At 50.0% G+C, this 18,154-nt stretch overlaps 3 protein-coding genes across 4 annotated transcripts in view; 1 reads left to right on the top strand and 2 right to left on the bottom strand.

Moving 5' to 3' along the window:
* The window catches only part of ADGRA2 (adhesion G protein-coupled receptor A2), a 39,649-nt gene extending 33,258 nt beyond the window's left edge, over positions 1 to 6,391 (top strand). The window contains 2 exon segments of the mRNA XM_026508350.4: positions 1 to 4,776; positions 5,262 to 6,391. Of these exon segments, the coding sequence (XP_026364135.3) occupies positions 1 to 168 (168 nt within the window). The 3' untranslated portion in view covers positions 169 to 4,776; positions 5,262 to 6,391.
* Positions 1,689 to 5,523, bottom strand: BRF2 (BRF2 RNA polymerase III transcription initiation factor subunit). Its single transcript, XM_026508351.4, has 4 exons — positions 5,370 to 5,523; positions 4,601 to 4,660; positions 3,832 to 4,153; positions 1,689 to 3,010 (listed from the first exon to the last, which is right to left on the bottom strand). Exons 1-4 carry the CDS (start codon positions 5,521 to 5,523, stop codon positions 2,290 to 2,292), a joined length of 1,257 nt encoding a protein of 418 aa, XP_026364136.1. The 3' UTR covers positions 1,689 to 2,289.
* Positions 6,392 to 12,571: 6,180 nt separating the features above from the next.
* RAB11FIP1 (RAB11 family interacting protein 1) overlaps positions 12,572 to 18,154 on the bottom strand; it is a 30,864-nt gene continuing 25,281 nt past the window's right edge. For both annotated transcript variants that reach the window (XM_026508348.4, XM_026508349.4), the window contains one exon: positions 12,572 to 15,740. In XM_026508348.4, the coding sequence (XP_026364133.2) occupies positions 15,522 to 15,740 (219 nt within the window). In that variant the 3' untranslated portion in view covers positions 12,572 to 15,521. The remainder of the gene's footprint in view (positions 15,741 to 18,154) is intronic.

Genomic DNA, 18,154 nt, shown 5'->3' with positions numbered 1-18,154 from the left:
GGCGCGCCCGAGCGGGACAGCAAGAGGCGCTCGTACCCGCTCAACGCCGCCAGTCTCAACGGCGCGCCCAAGGGGGCCAAGTACGACGACCTCGGCGGGCCGGGCGCCGACGCGGCCGGAGGCGCCTGCATGAAGACGGGGCTCTGGAAGAGCGAGACCACCGTCTAGGGCGGGGGCGGGCGACGCTGTGGGACACGCCGGCTTCTCCGGGGCCCTCAAAGACGTCCAGCGGTACGTCAGCAGGTTTGAGGGAGAGGTGCCTGGGTCTGCCGCTGGGTACACCGCTTTAGGCCCGGAGGCTGGGGAAAAGGACAGGCGGGAGGCCTGCCACTGCCAAGAGGGCCGTCTCTGGGGTAGCGACGATCCCAGGACTGCGAGCAGGACACATTTCCGTCCCAGCCCACGCTAGTTTTGGCAGTCGACTCGGTGCCGTCCAGGGTAGTGGGGGAAGGTCCTGTCGGCCTGTGGGAGGTGGGCTCCTCCTTAGGTACTCCCCACATCTTATGCGCCCTGCCTCACTGGTGGCCCTCCACCTTATCAGGAAAACACAGATGGGAGTTTGAGAACCGTGTTCTCTCCTCACTGCCCTCTGAAGTCAGCCATCTGTGCCTAGATCCTAGGGCCTCTCCCCCACCCAGCTTTCAGCCAACTAGGGGCCAGTCTAGCAGATGAGCCAGGGGACCGGGACCCACAGGTGCTGCTTTGAAGATAAACTATGCAAGAGAAGGTGAACAGTGTGAAAGGCAGCCCTGGAGATAGTGTTCTAGGGAAAAGGTGCACGATCAGGGACGGCACGTCCCACAGGAGTGGTACACAAACCCTACAGCAGGGCTTTCGAGGTGGTGGCTCGAGACGAAGCCGGGGCCGGCACCTAAGCAGCGGACTCTGCCAGATACCCAGGGGAGATCTGAGGCAAGCAGCGAGGACTGCTTAGACTTGGAGCGGAAGCAATCATGCCCTAAACCGGGCCCTGTAAACAGTGCTCTGAAGAGAGGCGCCACCACAAGGCCACAGATGGTGCTGGAGAAGCACTTACAGTTCAGTTACAAGACCCACGGCCCCAGTCTCCACCTACCAACACGAAGGGACTGAGCAAGAGCACTTCCCTGCCTCCATGAGGCCATACGTAAGAACCATTACAAGAATCTGATCTCTAGCTCCAGGTTAGGGAGAAACGTCTAAACATTGAACCGGCTTCCTGCCTCACAAAAGCCAAGCTGAATCCCCCAGGGCAGCAGGTAGGGTCCCTGCAGCTCATGTGGGGCCTGTGCCTTCACTACTTTTAAACACCAGCACCCAGATTTCCCCCAACCTAAAAAGCAACCACCAGCCTTTTATTACAGGACCCAATGAAAAGTGGAGGGAAAGCTGAGCCTGGTGAAGAGGAACAGGAAAACCAGACCTGGTCCAGGTCCCCTCTCAGTGTCCCTGTCCCCATAGTCTGATCACCAAGGCAAAAGACAAAAGGGAGGGGAGAAAACCCACACACCTTGGGATGAATCCTGTTATTTATGCTTGCTGCACAGACAATATTAGACCAGAAAAAAAAAAAAAAAAAAGCTTCGTATTATTCTTCCACAATGCTGGCTGCTGTTTACGTACCCTGCCAATGCCTTAGCACTGGAGAGCTTTCTGCAATACGCTGGGGAAAAGGGAGGGAGGGGATGAAAAGTGCCAAAGAAAACATGTTTTTAAAAGCTCGGGTTTTATACAATAGAATGTTTTCTAGCAGATGCCTCTTGTTTTAATATATTAAAATTTTGCAAAGCCCTTTGAGCTATGTAACTTTAGTCCACCCACGGTCCTTTTCTTATGAGGTAGAGGATTTTATGACCCCGTACACGAGAACCGGCCAACGCCTGTGGATGGACACAGGGCCAAGAGCTGCCCAGTTCCCATCCTCTGAGGGCTGATACCACTTGAAATGGCAACCCAACCGCTCCACACCAGCAGGGAGGGCCCATGAGGCCCACAGCAGCAGTGTGTCCAGTCCAAACCAGAAGCAAGCCCGACATGCCCCAACCAGTCCAGGAGGAAAGCCATCCCTCATAATATGACTGTGTGCACCTTCCTCTCAGGGACGGGATTCTCTCCAACCCCGTTGTCCCTGCATCACTCCCGACTTCTGCTCCAGGACCCAGGGTCCAATGAACTGCAGAGCCCTTGGTTCCTTTAAATAAGAAGGAAAAACAGAACAAAACACCTCAGGGCTCACACTTATTTCTCTGAATATGACAGGCCTATGATCAAGCTGCTGTCAGAATGGTGGGAGTGCTCCCTGGAGGCACATCAGGGAGGGTTAGAAAGCCCCGTGGCAGCCTGAGCTTTCTGAAAGTCCCGGACTTCCTGAGGGGTACGCAAATACTGCTCTATTTCGCTGTCAGAAATGTCCTCATCTCCGGTGACCGTGGAGATAGGGGGTGGGGGACAGATCCGCTTTGGGGGCTTCAACATGCAAGGTGGGAGGAGAAGGGCAGGACTGGCTGGCCGCTTGCCCTCAGGCAACCTCAAGGAACTACTCGCCGCCACCTCCTCGTTTCCCTGCCCTGGCCCCTGGCCCCGTCCCTGCAGTTCCTTCTCCCCGGCTTCCTGCTCTGCCGTTCCGTCTCGAAAGGCTTTGCGGACCAATGTGCGGCGGTGCTGCAGAAGGTCGCCGATGTGCTTCACCACAGACCGTCTGTCAAGCCCCAGCACCTGCAGCCACGCCAGCTGCTCCGCCATCCGCAGCAGCACAGCCAGCAGCTCCTGCAGGCGGGATGGAGCAGGGCAGGGCAGGTCCACATCCGCCAGTTTACAAAACCGGGCAAGGGAGCATGTCAGACGCGCCGAAGGCTGCAGCGACTGCCAAGCCAGGAAGGTGGCAGCCGTGATGACGGGCAAGGGGTGCCGCCCAGTCACCAGCCACGTCTCGTCTGCCAGCTCCACCAACTGCAGTGTTCGCGATAGCAACTTCTCTTTGTCTTCCACGTATTTGGCTGGCACGGACGGGGAGGCCTGGAACAGTTTGAAGCTGAAAGAACCAAAATGAGGGTCTGGTCTCCATACCTTTGGGGGAGGGGGCTGCTCTGGCAAAGTGAGGAAAAGCAGTCCCCTCGCACCGGGAGGGCTCTTCCCTCCTCTCGGAAGACTCAAGTGCGCTGGGCAGCGCGTTCCTACAGGTGCTGAGAGAAGACCGGTGGAGTCTTCTACCTGTGCGGTGAAGGGCAGGAGAACGCGCAAGGAAGCTCATGTTTGTCAGCACCCCGGTCAGCCATATTCTGAGCGCTTCCCAAATGTTCTTTCGTCTCCTCTACACCCCATTATATGCGCTTATAGTTAAAAAAAAAACCAGCCCAGAGTCATCCAGCTAGCAAGTAACTGAGCAAACCCAGCGCCACTGGACACTGACAGCCTTTGCTTTCGACCTTATTTTTCAGAAAAAAAAGAAAAGAACACAGCTACTTAGAAAAAGAAAAAGCTTTAGCTTCTAGCTCCAGCCCCATCACTAACATCCTTTCACCCGCATTCACAGATGACCCTGCTGAGGCAGGGCCGTGGCACACAGCCACGCGGGCCACGCACAACGCAAGGGCCGCAACTCAGCAGCCCTGAGCCAAGGCTAACACCTGCTTTGCTATGGCATTAGGCTGCAGTAAGGGCAAAGGGATTTGGAAATGCCAGCAGTTTAGAACTGTGAAACGGATTTAACCTTATGATTACTAGGCACAAGGGAGGGAGAATTCGTTGCTCTCCCAATCCCTTTCGAGGGGCTTTGGTGAAAAAGAGACAGCCAAAGGTCGAAGGAGTCAGGTCTAAGGCGCACCACACCCCAGGGTTCCCAGCGGGCGGTACCTGCTACAGTACGTCTTCACCAGGTCTGCCAAGCACAGCGACGGCACATCCAGCCCCAGGAGCTTCACTATCTGCATGTAGGTGCCGGCGAACACATCCAGATCTGCGTACAACAGGGTGCAGACGGTTCCCATGGTGAGGGGCCAGTTATGCTGCCGGCACGTGACTAAGACGCAGCAGCCAACCAACACCTCCTTCTTCTGCAGCCTGGCAGCACGGATGCCTGCGTGCCGGTGTGCCTGCTGGTAGTAGGCAACGGCCGTGTCCTCAAACGTCGCCGGCAGCTGCAGAACTCGGCAGAGGTCTCTCACTCGGCGGAGACCTGAGAAAGCCCACAGTAGGAGTTAGAGGGGTCACAGGCGCTACTGGGCAGCTCCTAGCAATTTCTGCTAAACTTGCCCCTGACACCAGATGCACGAATAATGCACCTTTCTACGATGACAAGAGTGGCATTTGGTGAGGTCATTCTAAAGGCACAAAAAAATCTGTGGAAAGCGGTCACATTTCAACCCACCATTCTTTGGCGGCTGGCTTGATTCAGAGCCAAGCCAAAGTATGATCTGGGATGCGTGGTTCTACCTCTAACGCAACCCCGACAAACCCAAACTGTAAACTGAGTTCGAACCACCTCCATTCTTTACTTCTAATTACCATCCTCTTCTGCTCTACCTTACACAGTAATGCTGAAAGGAGGAAAAGCAAGAGGATGGGCTGGACCATCGACAGAATTTTCTTTAAGGTCACCGTATCACAAAAGGTTGATTCTCACCTCGTTGCTGGCTGCGACTAACTTGTTCGTTTTCCCCGGTGCTTCGGGAATAAGTTACTTCTGTAAGATAATGGACAACAAACAGCTTGTTTTGCCTTCATTCACCAGATCCCTGGCCTCTCACCACACAAAACTGGGGAGAATTCATCTCATTAGGCTCTGCTCCCTGTCTCACAGTAGGTACCCATTTTTGCACATTAAAAGTCTATCCTGTTTTCTATGTCCACAAGCATTATCAAATACAGAGACTGAGGAAGGTCAGGAATACACTAAAGTGACTTTGAGTGTTCCAAATTTTCAGCCCTCCCCCCTGTATATCCAATCCAGGCAATTCTCCTAACTGCTGACTTGGAGGGCTCCACTGGCCAGGGACTCGGGAAGCAAAGAAAAAGATGTTTTTGCCAATTAGTGCTAAAGACCACTTCGGGGTTAATAATCTGGCCGTATTTGTAAAGAACTGACCCACAACACTTCCGTCACATCCAGACTAGGTAAACTGAGTGGAACTTTCTCTTTGTTTCACTTGGTCAAAGTTTATTATACCTTCTCTCTCTCCATATAAATATATATATGGATGCCAGATACCGTACTAGGTGCTAGAAAAACAAATGAATGGCAGTCCCTGACCTCCCGCAGCTCACTCGGTCACTTTCTCCCGTAGTTTACCGCATACGTGCCAAGAGGGAGCGAAAGGAATCCGAGGACTCTGGCGTCAATCCCTCACCACCCCAGGCTATACCCACGGCCCCGGAAAGGCCGGCACAGTTACCTCGGAGGTTGCCTTCGTCGCTGAAGGTGGTAGTAAGGACCCCCTCGGTGACCACGCAGCCACAGTCTGAGCACACCAGCTGGCTCTGCGAATAGTGCGAGTCTTCCACGAGCTCAGTGGACCCGCAATCGGGGCAGCGGCCTCCGCCCGGCATCTCACAACCCAGAGCCGCGGAAGCTTTCAGGTATCTACTCCTACGTCGGCAACAGCAACAGTGGAGAAGCAGGCACTAGGAGGGGAGCCTTCTAAGCGCTGCACCCTTTTCTTCCGGCCAGAGCAACCACGGTATACGTAGGTGATTCTGTGGGCCTGCTGCACGTCACTTCCGGTCCGTTTCTCTTTGGGCTCGGGTAGAAACATGAGCTAGGAAAGGAGGTTCCGGGTGCGGACCCCGTCTTCCCGGGTATCTGTGGTCAGTTTGACGGGGTTGAATTTGGGTGAGATTTCTACCTACGTGGACACACGTAACACACGAGAAATTGTTGCTGTTCCCGCAACTCTCCTTTCTGAAATGCTAGGGGAGTCATAGATTCTCCATTTCTCTTAGGTAACAAACGTTGATTTTGGCCATAGTACAGAGTTTGCCTAAAAGGAAGAATATTGTAGTGAGAGAGCAGGAAATTGTGTTCTACTCTCCAGAGCGGCTTTCCTGGGCGAGTTGTTTCCTCTCTTTGCAGTCTATTTTTCTCAACTATAGAGTGAGGGAGTTGAATGAAAATCCAGAGTGGCAAACACAAATGCTTTCAGAGACTAGGCAAGGATTCTCTAAGGGAGGTGGGAGTGAAGGAATATGGGGGTGGTGGGGCTTTGGGCAAACTGGAGGCTTCAAGCAGATTTAGATGTTTTTAAAAGCTGAGCTTTAAGATTCTCCAAGATTCTGGCTCCAAAGTTCCTAACTCGGTACAGTATAGATCAAAGAATCTTGAGCAAAATTGTGCCTCCAGTGATGCTATCACAGAAACCAAGCTTACACATTTAAATTCTGCATGTTATGTTTGAATAAAAACTAAAAGTCACCAAAAGAGAGTATTTTCTAAGTAAATCCTAACTGCACTCATTAAGAATGAAGATTTTAATGCTTGAAAGTTTTAGAATCAGCTATGTCTGAAAAACAAGAACATTGAGTTAACTGACAAGTACCACCAGAAGTCTGTCCCTTATGACTCCAAGAAAGCAGATGGGAGTCAGCAAGTGCCTAAAGTGTGTGTGGAGAATTTGTTTCCCAGGCTGAAAGTGAAGAATTTCAGGTAGGCTCTTGGCATTAGCAGATTTTAGGAACTGTTGTGGGCTCAATTTCAACCTTACATTGGAGGGTTGAGGTTGGAAAGGTAAGGTTCTACTGAGAATAGAAAATGATTGGACAGCTCTATGCAGAATGAATTGAGGAACAGGATGTTTTGTCAGACCTTAACAAATCAGGATACTCCCTTGAGGAATAAGATACAGTTTACAGCTGCCTTCCTTAGAAGACTAATAAATTATGCATTCTAGAGCATTTTCAAAATAAAAAGTGGAGCTTATTAGTCTGAAGAGACAGGTGACACAATGACCATGTACCCAGAGAGTCTTCAGAGGATTTGAGCCTCAAGAAGAACGGGATCTGATCGACAAGGCTGTAGGTGCTTTTGAAACAGCTGTAATCAGTGGTCAGGTACACAGGATTCCCTGAATGCCTAACGAGACTGAGTTCCCTGGACCACAGTGGGGAAGCAGGGCATTTCTGACACAAAGATTGCATTTTGTCTATAATCCAAGCATCAGCTCTCTCTGCTTCAGATGTCACTTACCTCTAGTAGAAAGTGGAAAAGAGGTGCTGTGCCTTACAAGAATTGTCCATTCAGCAGAAGCCCCTCTGGATCACAAGTTCCTCCCCTCTGCTCACAGCTATTCCAGAAACCTCCCCTGCTTTCCTACTGCACAACAGAATTCCCTGCACCTCGGACCTCGTGAGCTGGCAGGATGCTGTTCCACTGACCAGCTGTTAGTTGACCTGTGAACACAAAGCAGCCCGATTTCCATTTTCTCGTTTTCCACACCAGCATCACGAGACCATCAATGCACCTTGCCAAAGGGTTGAGGAACTTAAGGTGATTGTAATAGAAATGAAAATATGTTTGTAAAATGGGAAATTTCATAAGACTCTCCTCACAGTTCAAGAGGAAAGCATTAAGAAAAACAAGCAAACCAAACCAAAATACCTTCAAAAGCTGTCAGCCCCTTCTTTTCCAGTTTCTGTCCTTGATACCCAAACCTAAAGACACCACGCCTTCCCCAGGAGATTGCTTTCTCAGAGCATAGAACCTCTTCTCCTTTTCAGGGAAGTCCCACCTACTATCACAGGACTTATCACACTGGGGCATTCACTCCCTCCCCCCAACCAAGGGACGCAGTGATCCCCAACAGTCCATTCCCTTACCTTTGAATTACTCGTTCTAGTCCCACCCCACGAGGGGGCGTCAGCACAACAGCTTTGGGTGGGCACTGGCATTCCAAGTCCCCTTTCTTCTAGACTTGCCCACTACTGTGAGGTATGCGATAAGGATTTGCTTGCGGCTACCTAGCAGATAAATATTGAGACACACTTGTCTGCTTGTGAGTGCACACACACAGCCGTCAGAGTCATCCATTAGTTATAGACAGTACCGTCGACATCCCAATTGGGGTGGAGAAATATGTCTCCAAAAGCAACATAATTGCACTGGGAGTGCGTCTTCACGTTATCATACAGAACAGCATCAGACTCCTCTCATCCCCGATTTTGTGCAGATCTTGACCCTAACTGCGATTTAAAAAAAAAAAGTGGGATTTTATTAGAATCCTCTACCCATGATAGAAGCCATAAAATTCTGCTTTCCCCAACATCACTCATTATAAAGTGGAAGAGCGGCTTTATGATCCTCCAACCAGCACCTCTAAGGGGTAGAGAGGAGGGATTCTCTTGTAGTCATCAGTGTGTGATACCATCAGAGAGCCAGGCCCTCAGATGCAGGCTGGGAGGTAGGCAGGACCCAGGCCAGAAGATGGCGCACTCTATTAAGACTTGTACGTCGAGGGGCCCCTGGTTGGCTCAGTCACCTGGCTGGCTCAGTCGGTAGAGTACGTGACTCTTGATCTTGGGGTTGTGAGTTGGGGCCCCATGTTGGGGGGTAAATTGTACTCAAAATTTAAAAAAAAATAATAAAAAAAAGACTTGTAAGTCTGGGGTTCTCTACTTTCTCAGGAAGAAATTGATTTATTTAGGAAATGGATTTGCCTTCCTCTGGAAATCAGGACAGACACAGCATCCTTGGTGCCCTTCCTGCCACTACAGACTCTTCTAAGAATTACCATCATTCAGTGATAGTGATGATCTGTTTACCAGGCGTTCCTCAAACCCCTCTCCCCCACGCCAGCCCCCCAGCTTGTGAAACTGGAATCATGTTTCTTGTCTCTGTATCACCAGTGCCCACATGGTGCCTGGCACACAGGCTTTTGGCATGCCGAGTGCCCAGAATGTGGGGGATTGAAAACTCCTGGGGAGGGGAGGCTTTTGGAAAGGCTGTGCCAGCCACAGTCCAGATGTGAAATACTGACCTCAAGCGCAGAGAGGAAGGGGAAGCAGAAGAAGGGTTTTCTGATGGACAGGGAAGATACTGACGGTGTGGGATGGAAAGGAAGCTCTCACCAATCCTCCCTCGGTTAGATGTGCGTACTCGAGTTAGTTGTTCGCCTGTCTGGCTCTCCCTCCACTTGCAAGTCTCTGTGGGCATGACGTGGCTCTCCCGGCCCCGTGTGGGGAGCCCCTCCTACAGTGAGGGCTGGCCCTCAGCAAAGAGCTAGTCAACTCCCATGACTACCTGTCCCCAGTGCCTGTCAGGAGCAACAAATAGACTAAATTTCTCAGAGGCAAGAGGATTCTGATTGAAAATAAGTAACCGAGGAGAGCTGGTCCGCCACAGGTCCTTAATCTGGCCTCACCCCTGGGCTCCTCCCAGCTCAGTTGACTGAAATATTGTCACTCTAAACCAGTTTCACTCGGAGCGCCGAGGACACTCTGTCCTTGTCACACTAAGCCAGGCCACGGCTCAGGCCGTGCAGTCCCTTCTGACTGGATTTCCTTCCCATCACCTCAGCTCTTTGGTGAATACTCCTTCCCCTCTACCGCTCATGGTGAGACCGCCGTGGCATAGAGCACGGTTGGGATGACCTAAAGCCTGGCACCAGCCAACTTCCCTGGCTCATCTCCACTGTGCCCTTTTGCGTGGCTCATCCACCCCCACTACCCACTTTGCCTTTCCCGGGCTGAGGATTAATGTGTTCAATTTCTTGAACCCCTAGGAACAAAGGCATCTGATAACTCGAAGAAGGTGGTCACAGGCTGCCCAGACTAAGAGCGTGAATACCACCCAGTTTACTTACCTGGAACTTCCCTCCCCAGGGAGGCTGCGGCTTCGCTGGGCTCATCTTGAGGGGAAATTGAGTCACATCATCTTCCCTGCCTGCTCCAATCCTCTAGCATTCCAAGAGAATCAGAACAGTATCTCCTTGACTTCCAAAGTGACCCTAGACTAGGGGTGAGCAAACTCTTTCTGTAAAGAGCCAGACAGCAAATATTTAGGCTTGGCAGGTGATAAGGTCTCTGTTACAACTACTCAGGTCTACACCAGCCATAGACCATGACGTAAACGAATGAGCATGGCTGTATTCCAGAACTACTGTGTGGACACTGAGACAAATTTCATGTCATTTTCATGGGTCATGAAATATTGTTATTTTGACTTTTCTGTTTAAAAATGTAAAAATGCCGGTATTCAGTGTGGTGTTGTTGACAGGTGGTCATCATTCCATACATTAGATCCCCAGACTCATTGATTTGATGTTTTAAAAAAAATAAAAATCATTCTTGCCTCAAGGGCCATACAAAACCAGGAGGCAGGCCATACGTGCTGACCTCCGCTCTTGATGTCCAGGTCAGACTGATGAGCAGTTCAAATCCATTCTTAAGTACTCACTCTGTGACCCTAGGGGAACTAAAGTTCTGACGCCTAAGACTCAGTTTCCTCATCTGCATAATGGAGATATTATCTACTTTGATGAGGATTAGAAAGAGTACCTGTCTGTGCTTAGTGAATAGTAATCATGCAGGAAACCAGCCTTCCTTTTGCAGTCAAGGCTCAGCCTGAGGTTCACTTGCTGGGCGCAGACAGAAGCAGCTTTCTCTCACCTCTGTGAGGGCTTACCAATGACACCTGGGTGACTCTTTCCAGGGCTCTGATACAGGTTTCCGTGTACAATAGCCGAACACTGAGAGGCTGAGGACGGTGTCCCTCAGCAGTGTTCGGGCCGTTGGAGCGCGCTGGCCCCACAGAGCCCAAGGAAGCCTGTTTTGAATGCAAAGAGAAAGCTCCTGCCTTCCCAGGAGGGCAGGACTGCAGAGTCCCCAAGGTGACACCCAAAGAGAAGCCAAGAGAACAGGGTCCATCTGCTTAGAGCCTGGATTCCAGGGCCAAGGGACCCTGTGATGTTTGGGCCACAGCTGAGGAGTCCTACCCACACCCTGTGGCTGTTTTCCCTGGGGGTGGGGGGGTGGGGGATGGGGCCGGAAGTAACCTGGATTGTGTCTGCAGCCACCAGGGCTCCTGTGTGTGTGTGTGTGTGTGTGTGTGTGTGTGTGTGTGTGTGTGTGTCTGAGGGGCAGCGGGAGGGGTTGGTTGGCTGGGGCACCTTCTCCCCCAGAATCACTGTCTGTCCCTGTTGCAGAACAGTACCCAAAGGCATGCAGAAATGTTCAAAGCAATCCCTGCTGTGCACTGCCTGTTCCCATCGTCATTTTAAAATGTATCTAAATACGTAAGACATGGGGATGCGCGGCAGAGGGAGTATAGTGAATACCGTCGGAGCTGTAGATGGAGACAGCTGGGAACTGGACCGACCGTGGTGATCACTCGGTAAGGTATACAAATGTCGAATCACTATGTTGTACACCTGAGACAAATATAATAGTGGAGGTCAAGTACGCCTCAATTTTAAAAAATCCAAATTAAATTTCTTTAAAAAAAATTAAGTGTATCTGTTTGCATGAGGGGGGAACATGCCAGGCAGGGAATCAAAATAAAAATGGTTAGTTACCTCTCTGTAGTGGGGAATTTAGAATCTTTTTCCTGAGAATAAGCACGTATGACGTTACTTTGAAATATCTACAGACCAAGGGAGTGGACAACGGAGTGGAGGGGGACAGGAGATGACACACTCCTTCAGAGGCAGACGAGGAGAGGCCTTTACACTGACTGAGAAGCCAAGACAGGAACCTGAAGGGACCAGACAGGAGTGGGCGATTTCCCAGGGGAGGGCTTTTTTTTCTTTTCCTTAAGCTGAATCTGGAGGGCTGCTCTCACATCACTTTACATGCTGGCCCCCCGTTGACCACCAGTTGGGGTTACCAGGGAGGCCTGAGGGGAGCTCCCCTATCCCACCCGGGGGGCTTCACAGGCTCTGCCTGCCTCTGTCCCTCTACAGTGTGACTTTTGTCACCGAGCAAGAAAAAATGTTTCCTCCCTTTCAAGAGTTTGGGGCCCTTGGAGCACGGACTATGGTTCGGAGGCAGACAGACCTCTCACCTCATCAGGAAAGGCTCAGAGTTCCGGGAGAGCTGAGCTCAGGAGAAGATTCTCAGTGCTTCCCTAATACCCTCTCAGGGTGTGTATATATATATATATACTCAGAATATTTAAATACTCAGAAATGAATAAACAAAGTTGACTGAACCAGGGATTTGGCTCCCAGATCTGGGGCAGTCTGAAGCCAACCTGAATTTAAATCGTGTCCCCACAGTGAAACTTTTACTCTCTAGGAAATCGGGGGTGGGGGTGGGGGAGTGGAGGGATCAAGGAAGGGACCTTGTTCATATGCTCAGCCAAAAGTGCCCGGTGCCAAGGAAAAGGTGGCAGCTCTTCGCAGTGGGGGCAGAAAATTCAACTGATGTTCTTCTGGTAAATGCCATGGTCCCTGCAGGGCAAGATGAGGGACATGTCACAGGGATCAGAGATGCCCCATCCTCTGCAGGAGAAAGGACATTGGGACCTCTGGGCACCAGGCAAGGTGGCAGCCACAGGAATCCAGGTGAGAGGCGCTCATGAGGTGACTCCTGGTCACTTCCCAGGAAAGGTTTTCCAGGCGACAGAAGACATTTTTATTGCACCCACATGAAAGTACAGACACAAATCTTTGGAAAGTAGTACCATTTTATTTAGTGTTGTAGAAATTTCAGGTTACTTCTTAAAAACAAAACCAAAGAAATTAAAAACTCCCAAACTAACACAACAGGCAATCCTTTTATGATCCAAAAATGCCGGGCGACCTTTCAGTCAGAGGGTGGAAGAGGTCAAGTTAGTAGCTCATATAACAGACACTGAGAAACCACAGAGTGGAGGTCGGTAGGACTACTAGGAGACCAAGTTCTCCACCGAAGGCAGTTAACCTGTCAGCCTTGAGAGGTCATTCATTCGTAGTTCTCAAAAAGAAAAGAAAAAGATGGAGTGGGAGAAGGGACTCAGGGAGGGAAGATCCTCCCTAGTTTAACAGTAAATTGCCTCCAGCCTTCAATTCGGTATGTGGCTGAGGGTCTGGGTCCTCCTGCCTCTCTGCCCTTTTGAGCTCCCGCTGTTAGCAAAGCTGGAAACCACACACACACACACACACACACACACACACACGCTCCCTATTCGAGTGCACACACCTTCACTCAGGGTCAACAGCTCTTCCGCATGGCAAAGGGCAGACTTTCTCGTTCCTGCATTCTGATGTGTTAACACACAGGGATAAAATGGAGGGCAGGAAACCTGTCAAAGTCCAAGGAATGAGATGATAGGAAATAGGCAAAGGACTGACATTTTTTCAGGAGGCTGACCTCCAACCGAAGTTCACTGCAAGGTGTTCAGTGTTTTAATCTGATGCTTCCCGAAAGTACTGACTGCTCCTTCTGGAGGCAGCCAGGCAAGGCCAGGACAGAGCTGCTCCTGCTTCCCCAGAACACAGCTTCCTCCCAACGTCCTTCAGTCAGGTTCGCAGTTAGAGCAGCGGGAGGCAAGTCCCAACTCTCCTCGTGTAGGTGGGTACGCGCCCTCCGACACGTGCCAGGCAGAGGCGCCCCAAGGCTCTGATTCACCAACCCCCGCTAATGGCTCAGGGCAGACTGAAGCTTTTCCTGGATAAAGCCTCCCCCCAGGCAGAGTCCTCAAGGATAGTCATGACCTCACACCCCCCAGGCTAGCTACCTCGAGACGTGCTGCGGGAATGCTATAAATTGGATTTTTCTTTCCCAGCAGTGGTAGGAGCCAGACACCCTTGAAGTGAATTGTCCTTCATTCCCCAGAGTCTCCAAGTGGCACTTCAGAGCACAGGAATTCCCTCTTCCACCCAGACGTCCCTCTCAAACACTGACCGAGTTACGCACCCGAGGTCCTAGCCGCAGACAGGATCTCCAGACCAAGCACCAGCTCGTCTAAGGAGCAATCATTCAGAGCACGCCTGCCCCCCCTGCCCTTGGGTTATCACAGTCAGAATACGTTTTTAAGTAAAAAACCTATTGCGGAACGAATATATACATGTACGTTCTCTGAGTTGAGGTGAATATATGGTTCTCTTTATAGGTATGTAAATAACTCTCACAGCACTGCAAAAATACAAGTCGTCTGGAAAGTTTACAGCGGTCCCCACTACTGTATGAGAGTATTAAATAAAACAGCTAGAGATAATCAAAAGCTGATTAATCAAGTTACAGTATCACCCTTTAGATTAAAGTGCTCCAACATAACTAACATTGCAGCAAACGTGTGGTCCTGAAAACGGGTTCTGCTGCCAACCGTCCTGCCTCTTACCCTCCATAGAACAAGAACGTACGGAGAAGACACCCCAATCTCCTAACTGTTGTGGCCTCAAGCCCTGCCCACCGCACTGGCCTGGGATCTTCTTCCCCCCTGGAGAGAGGTCAAGGTTTGATAAGGTTTTGTCACAACCAGGAGGAAAAAAAAATGAGCAACACAGAAACATTCTAATTCCAGTATTAGGTTCCCAACAATGAAACTACCTGAGGAATCCAACCCGGGGCTATTAGTTCAGAAGTGTCTTAGCTTTAAAAAAAAAAAAAAAAAAAAAAAAGGTGTGTTCTTCTAGATTTAAAAATACAGCCAACCAAAACAAAGTGTTCTCTTCTTGCTGTTCGTAATTTTATAACAAGGGTAGGCGGGAAGTGCTAGAAAGTGTTGCTGAGGAAATCGGGGAGCCACGCCAAGGCACTGAGGAGAGCAGGCCACAGGAGTCCTACTGAGATCACTCCATACCTGATGGAACCAAGGTAGTAAATGCTTGGGCCACCCGATCCCTTCTCAAGGCACTGACGAGGCCACTCGAGCCAGCAGGAAGCCGGCTGCCGGGAGACTTTGACCAACCCCCACTGAGTGAGTGCAAAGGGACCAGACTCCCTCTTGTACGTCTCAGTGTCCACAGACAGGCCCCACGGATCGGGCAGGAGCTCACTGTAAGGCTAAAGACTAGTGGCAGCCGGGGTTCAGAAAAGGCAGCCGATTCAAAATCTACAAGGCACACTCGGAGGCTCCCTTTAACCCCCTGCTTCGGTCAGATCAACAAGACCAAGTCCAAGAAGCCCAGAAGGTTTACACGGTATCGAAACTTAGCACCTGCAGCCAAACGCCATCCCGACCTCCTCAAAAGCCAAGCAAGTGTGTGCCCGGTCCTTCTCATTTCACCCCACACCTTACTGATGGGGTGGGGTGGGGGTGGGAGGACGTAGTTTTAAATGTCAATATCGAAGAAAGAAAATCCCAGTGTTAACTACACGAGTAGCCCTGCGCCATCTGAACCTCTGGGCCGGGAGCAGATCTTATGACCACATCTCTGGTCAGAGCATAAAATATTTACAATATAGTTAAAGGCACAGTGGCATTTAAAAATAAAACCCTGGGAATGTACAGTAAAAGATTCACTGTAATAATTAACCTGGCTTCAGTTGGTGGAACTGACTCCTGCCAGATAACACGCAAGGGAGGCAGCTGGTGAGTTTGAGCCTGTAAGCTGGTTATCGGGCACACGGAGTCCTTGGCCTCAGGAGCAGGTGGAAACAAACTCACAAAATCGTCTCTCTCCTAGGCTGACGATTCACATCTTTCCTGCCTTTTTGCCGGCCTGAGCCGGAATGCGGAGGATGTTGGGGGTTTCTTCCATGACCCTGACGAGCAGATTGTCAATGTAGTCCTCCAGTTCGCGAACCTGAAACTCCTTCTTGCTTATCGTCTCCTTCTGTTTGAGGACCAACTGGATCAGCTCATCGTGGGTTAGCTGTGCGTAAGCAAAGGCGGGGTCCGAGGGGTTGTATTTCTTTAGAAGGGGAGAGAAGGGGGAGAAAAAGTGGTAAAGTCAGCAAAGAAGGCAAACATCGAAAAGAAATATAAAAGAGGAAAATATTATTAGCAATCGGAGTCTCCTGGGAACGTGTTTTCAGTTCAGGGGGAAAACCGGTTTATTGACAAAGTGGTCGGTTAAGGACCAGAGAGTAAATATTTTAGGCTTTGCAGGCCGCACGTGGCCTGTGTTGTCTGTTCTTTGTTGTTTCATGTGTTCATTCTGTTTTATGACTTTTTAAAAATGTAAAAACCATACTTGATCCTTGGCTCATAGGCTACAAACCCCTCGATTAGACTCTGGATCTGAGGTTTCGGGAAATGTAATGATTGGAGGTCTCTGAACACTACGAGCCGGCACAACGAAATATCGATACGAAGCCGAGAGCCCCAAGCGAAGGTGGCCCGTGAAGAAATCCCTGTGACAGAAGGTGCGGGAGACGATGCTCGCCCATCAGCACCCCACGCAGCTGTCATCCCGGACCACTTGCTACTTCCTCGGCTACCCTCAGAAGGATTCCACTGGCACTCAGAGACCCCCCTTTCAGTCATGTGCTACTCAAGAAATATGCAGAGTCAGAGCTAAGTGCCACCACAGCGCACCACGCGGTCCTCACGCTCAGACATCATGGCGGCCAGTGCCAGGGCCGGGTGGCGCCACTCGTGCCAAGAGCAGGAGCCCTACGGAGTTACTCCAGCAGCATTTATAATCTGGGATGACTGGGGTCCAGCTGCAAAGTGACCAGGCCCACACCGTGAAGAAATGGTACCGAGGAAATGGTGCGACATGGTACCAAGTCTCCAGTTGGAGAAGCTAAGTCAAGAGCAGAATCGTCATTCCCTCTTTCGATGACAGCACGACAGAAGGAGCTGCCCGTACACTAGCCAGAAATCAGAGAGAAAGCCCACCCGTCTTGTCCTGGCTCGGAAGGAAAGCACAGGGCTCGCAGTCCCGGCTTCGAAGCACATGCCATCTCCATGCACGGAGCGGGTTTTCACCCAACACAGACTGCACAGGAACAGGCGAGATGTTGGACCACTTTTTCGAAAAACCACTTCTCCCTTAATCCTTTTGTTGCTTTTGTTCTTTAACTTGTTGAAGGCACACATTCCTCTGGACCTCAATCACCCTATTAGTAATTCTAAAACCATCTTCCACCAAAAAAGTGGAGTGTCTAGAAAAGGATTCCGGAGACTGGTTGTACAAGGCGAGTGTACGTGACACGACTGATCTGGACACTTAAAAATGCTTATGATCCCTCGTGCACGGCTGCTGGGAATGCAAGCTGGTACAGCCACTGTGGAAAACAGTACGGAGGCTCCTTAAAAAATTAAAAACAGAATTGATCCAGTAATCCTGCTACTAGGTATTTACCCAAAGAATACAAAAACACTAATTCGAAAAGATACATGCACCCCTATGCCTGTTGCATTATTTATAAGAGCTGAACTATGGAAGCAGTCCAAGTGTCCCTCGACTGATGAATGGATAAAGAAGTGGTACGTACACACACACACACACACACACACACACACACACACACTGGAATATTACTCAGCCATAAAAGAACGACATCTCGCCATTTGCAACAACGTGGATGGATCTAGAGAGTATTATGTTAAGCAAAATAAGTCAGTCTGAGAAAGACAAATACCACAGGATTCCATTCATATGGGGAATTTAAGAAACAAAACAGATGGACAAAGAAAAAAAAAGCGACAAACCAAGAAACAGACTCTTAACTGTAGCGAACAAACTGATGGTTACCACAGGGGAGGTTGGGGGAGGGGGTGAAACAGGTGAGGAGAATGAAAAATACACTTACGATGAGCACAGTAATGTATCAAATTGTGAAATCACTAAACTGTACACCTGAAACTAACATTACAGTACATGTTAATTGTGTTTGAATTGAAAATATTTTTTTTTAATTTTTAAGCGTTTAAGATGGTAAACGTTTTATGTTATGTTTATTTTACCACAATTTTTTAAAAAGGAGTTGCATGTCTGTTGATGTATCCTATCAAGAAAAAAAAGTACTCTTTGGAAACAATAGCCAAGAATGATGTCCTCAAGGGTTTTTAGATTATATCTCTGTCATACAAGGATTTTATTTATTGAAAAATGTGGATCGTATAAGATACGGTGCAAGACAGTTTGTGAGACAGAAAGATGAAGGGGCGTCGCCTGGAGGCAGGAGCAGCAGGTGCTCCCCGAGAGGAGAGACAGGTCCCTACAGTGCCTCACACACCAGGGCTCAGGGACTCGGGGGAGCTGGACAACCCAGAGCCCACTGCTACACAGGAGATCAGGACAACCTGCAAAGATGGGGAGTGACAGCTCAACTAGACTTTGAAGACGAATTAAAATTAATTTTCCCCAGGGGCGCC

Source organism: Ursus arctos, unplaced genomic scaffold, assembly GCF_023065955.2.
Source record: "Ursus arctos isolate Adak ecotype North America unplaced genomic scaffold, UrsArc2.0 scaffold_27, whole genome shotgun sequence".
Classification (NCBI taxonomy): Eukaryota; Metazoa; Chordata; class Mammalia; order Carnivora; family Ursidae; genus Ursus; species Ursus arctos.
Note: the sequence above shows the minus strand (reverse complement) of the source record. Positions and strands in the feature narration are given on the sequence as shown.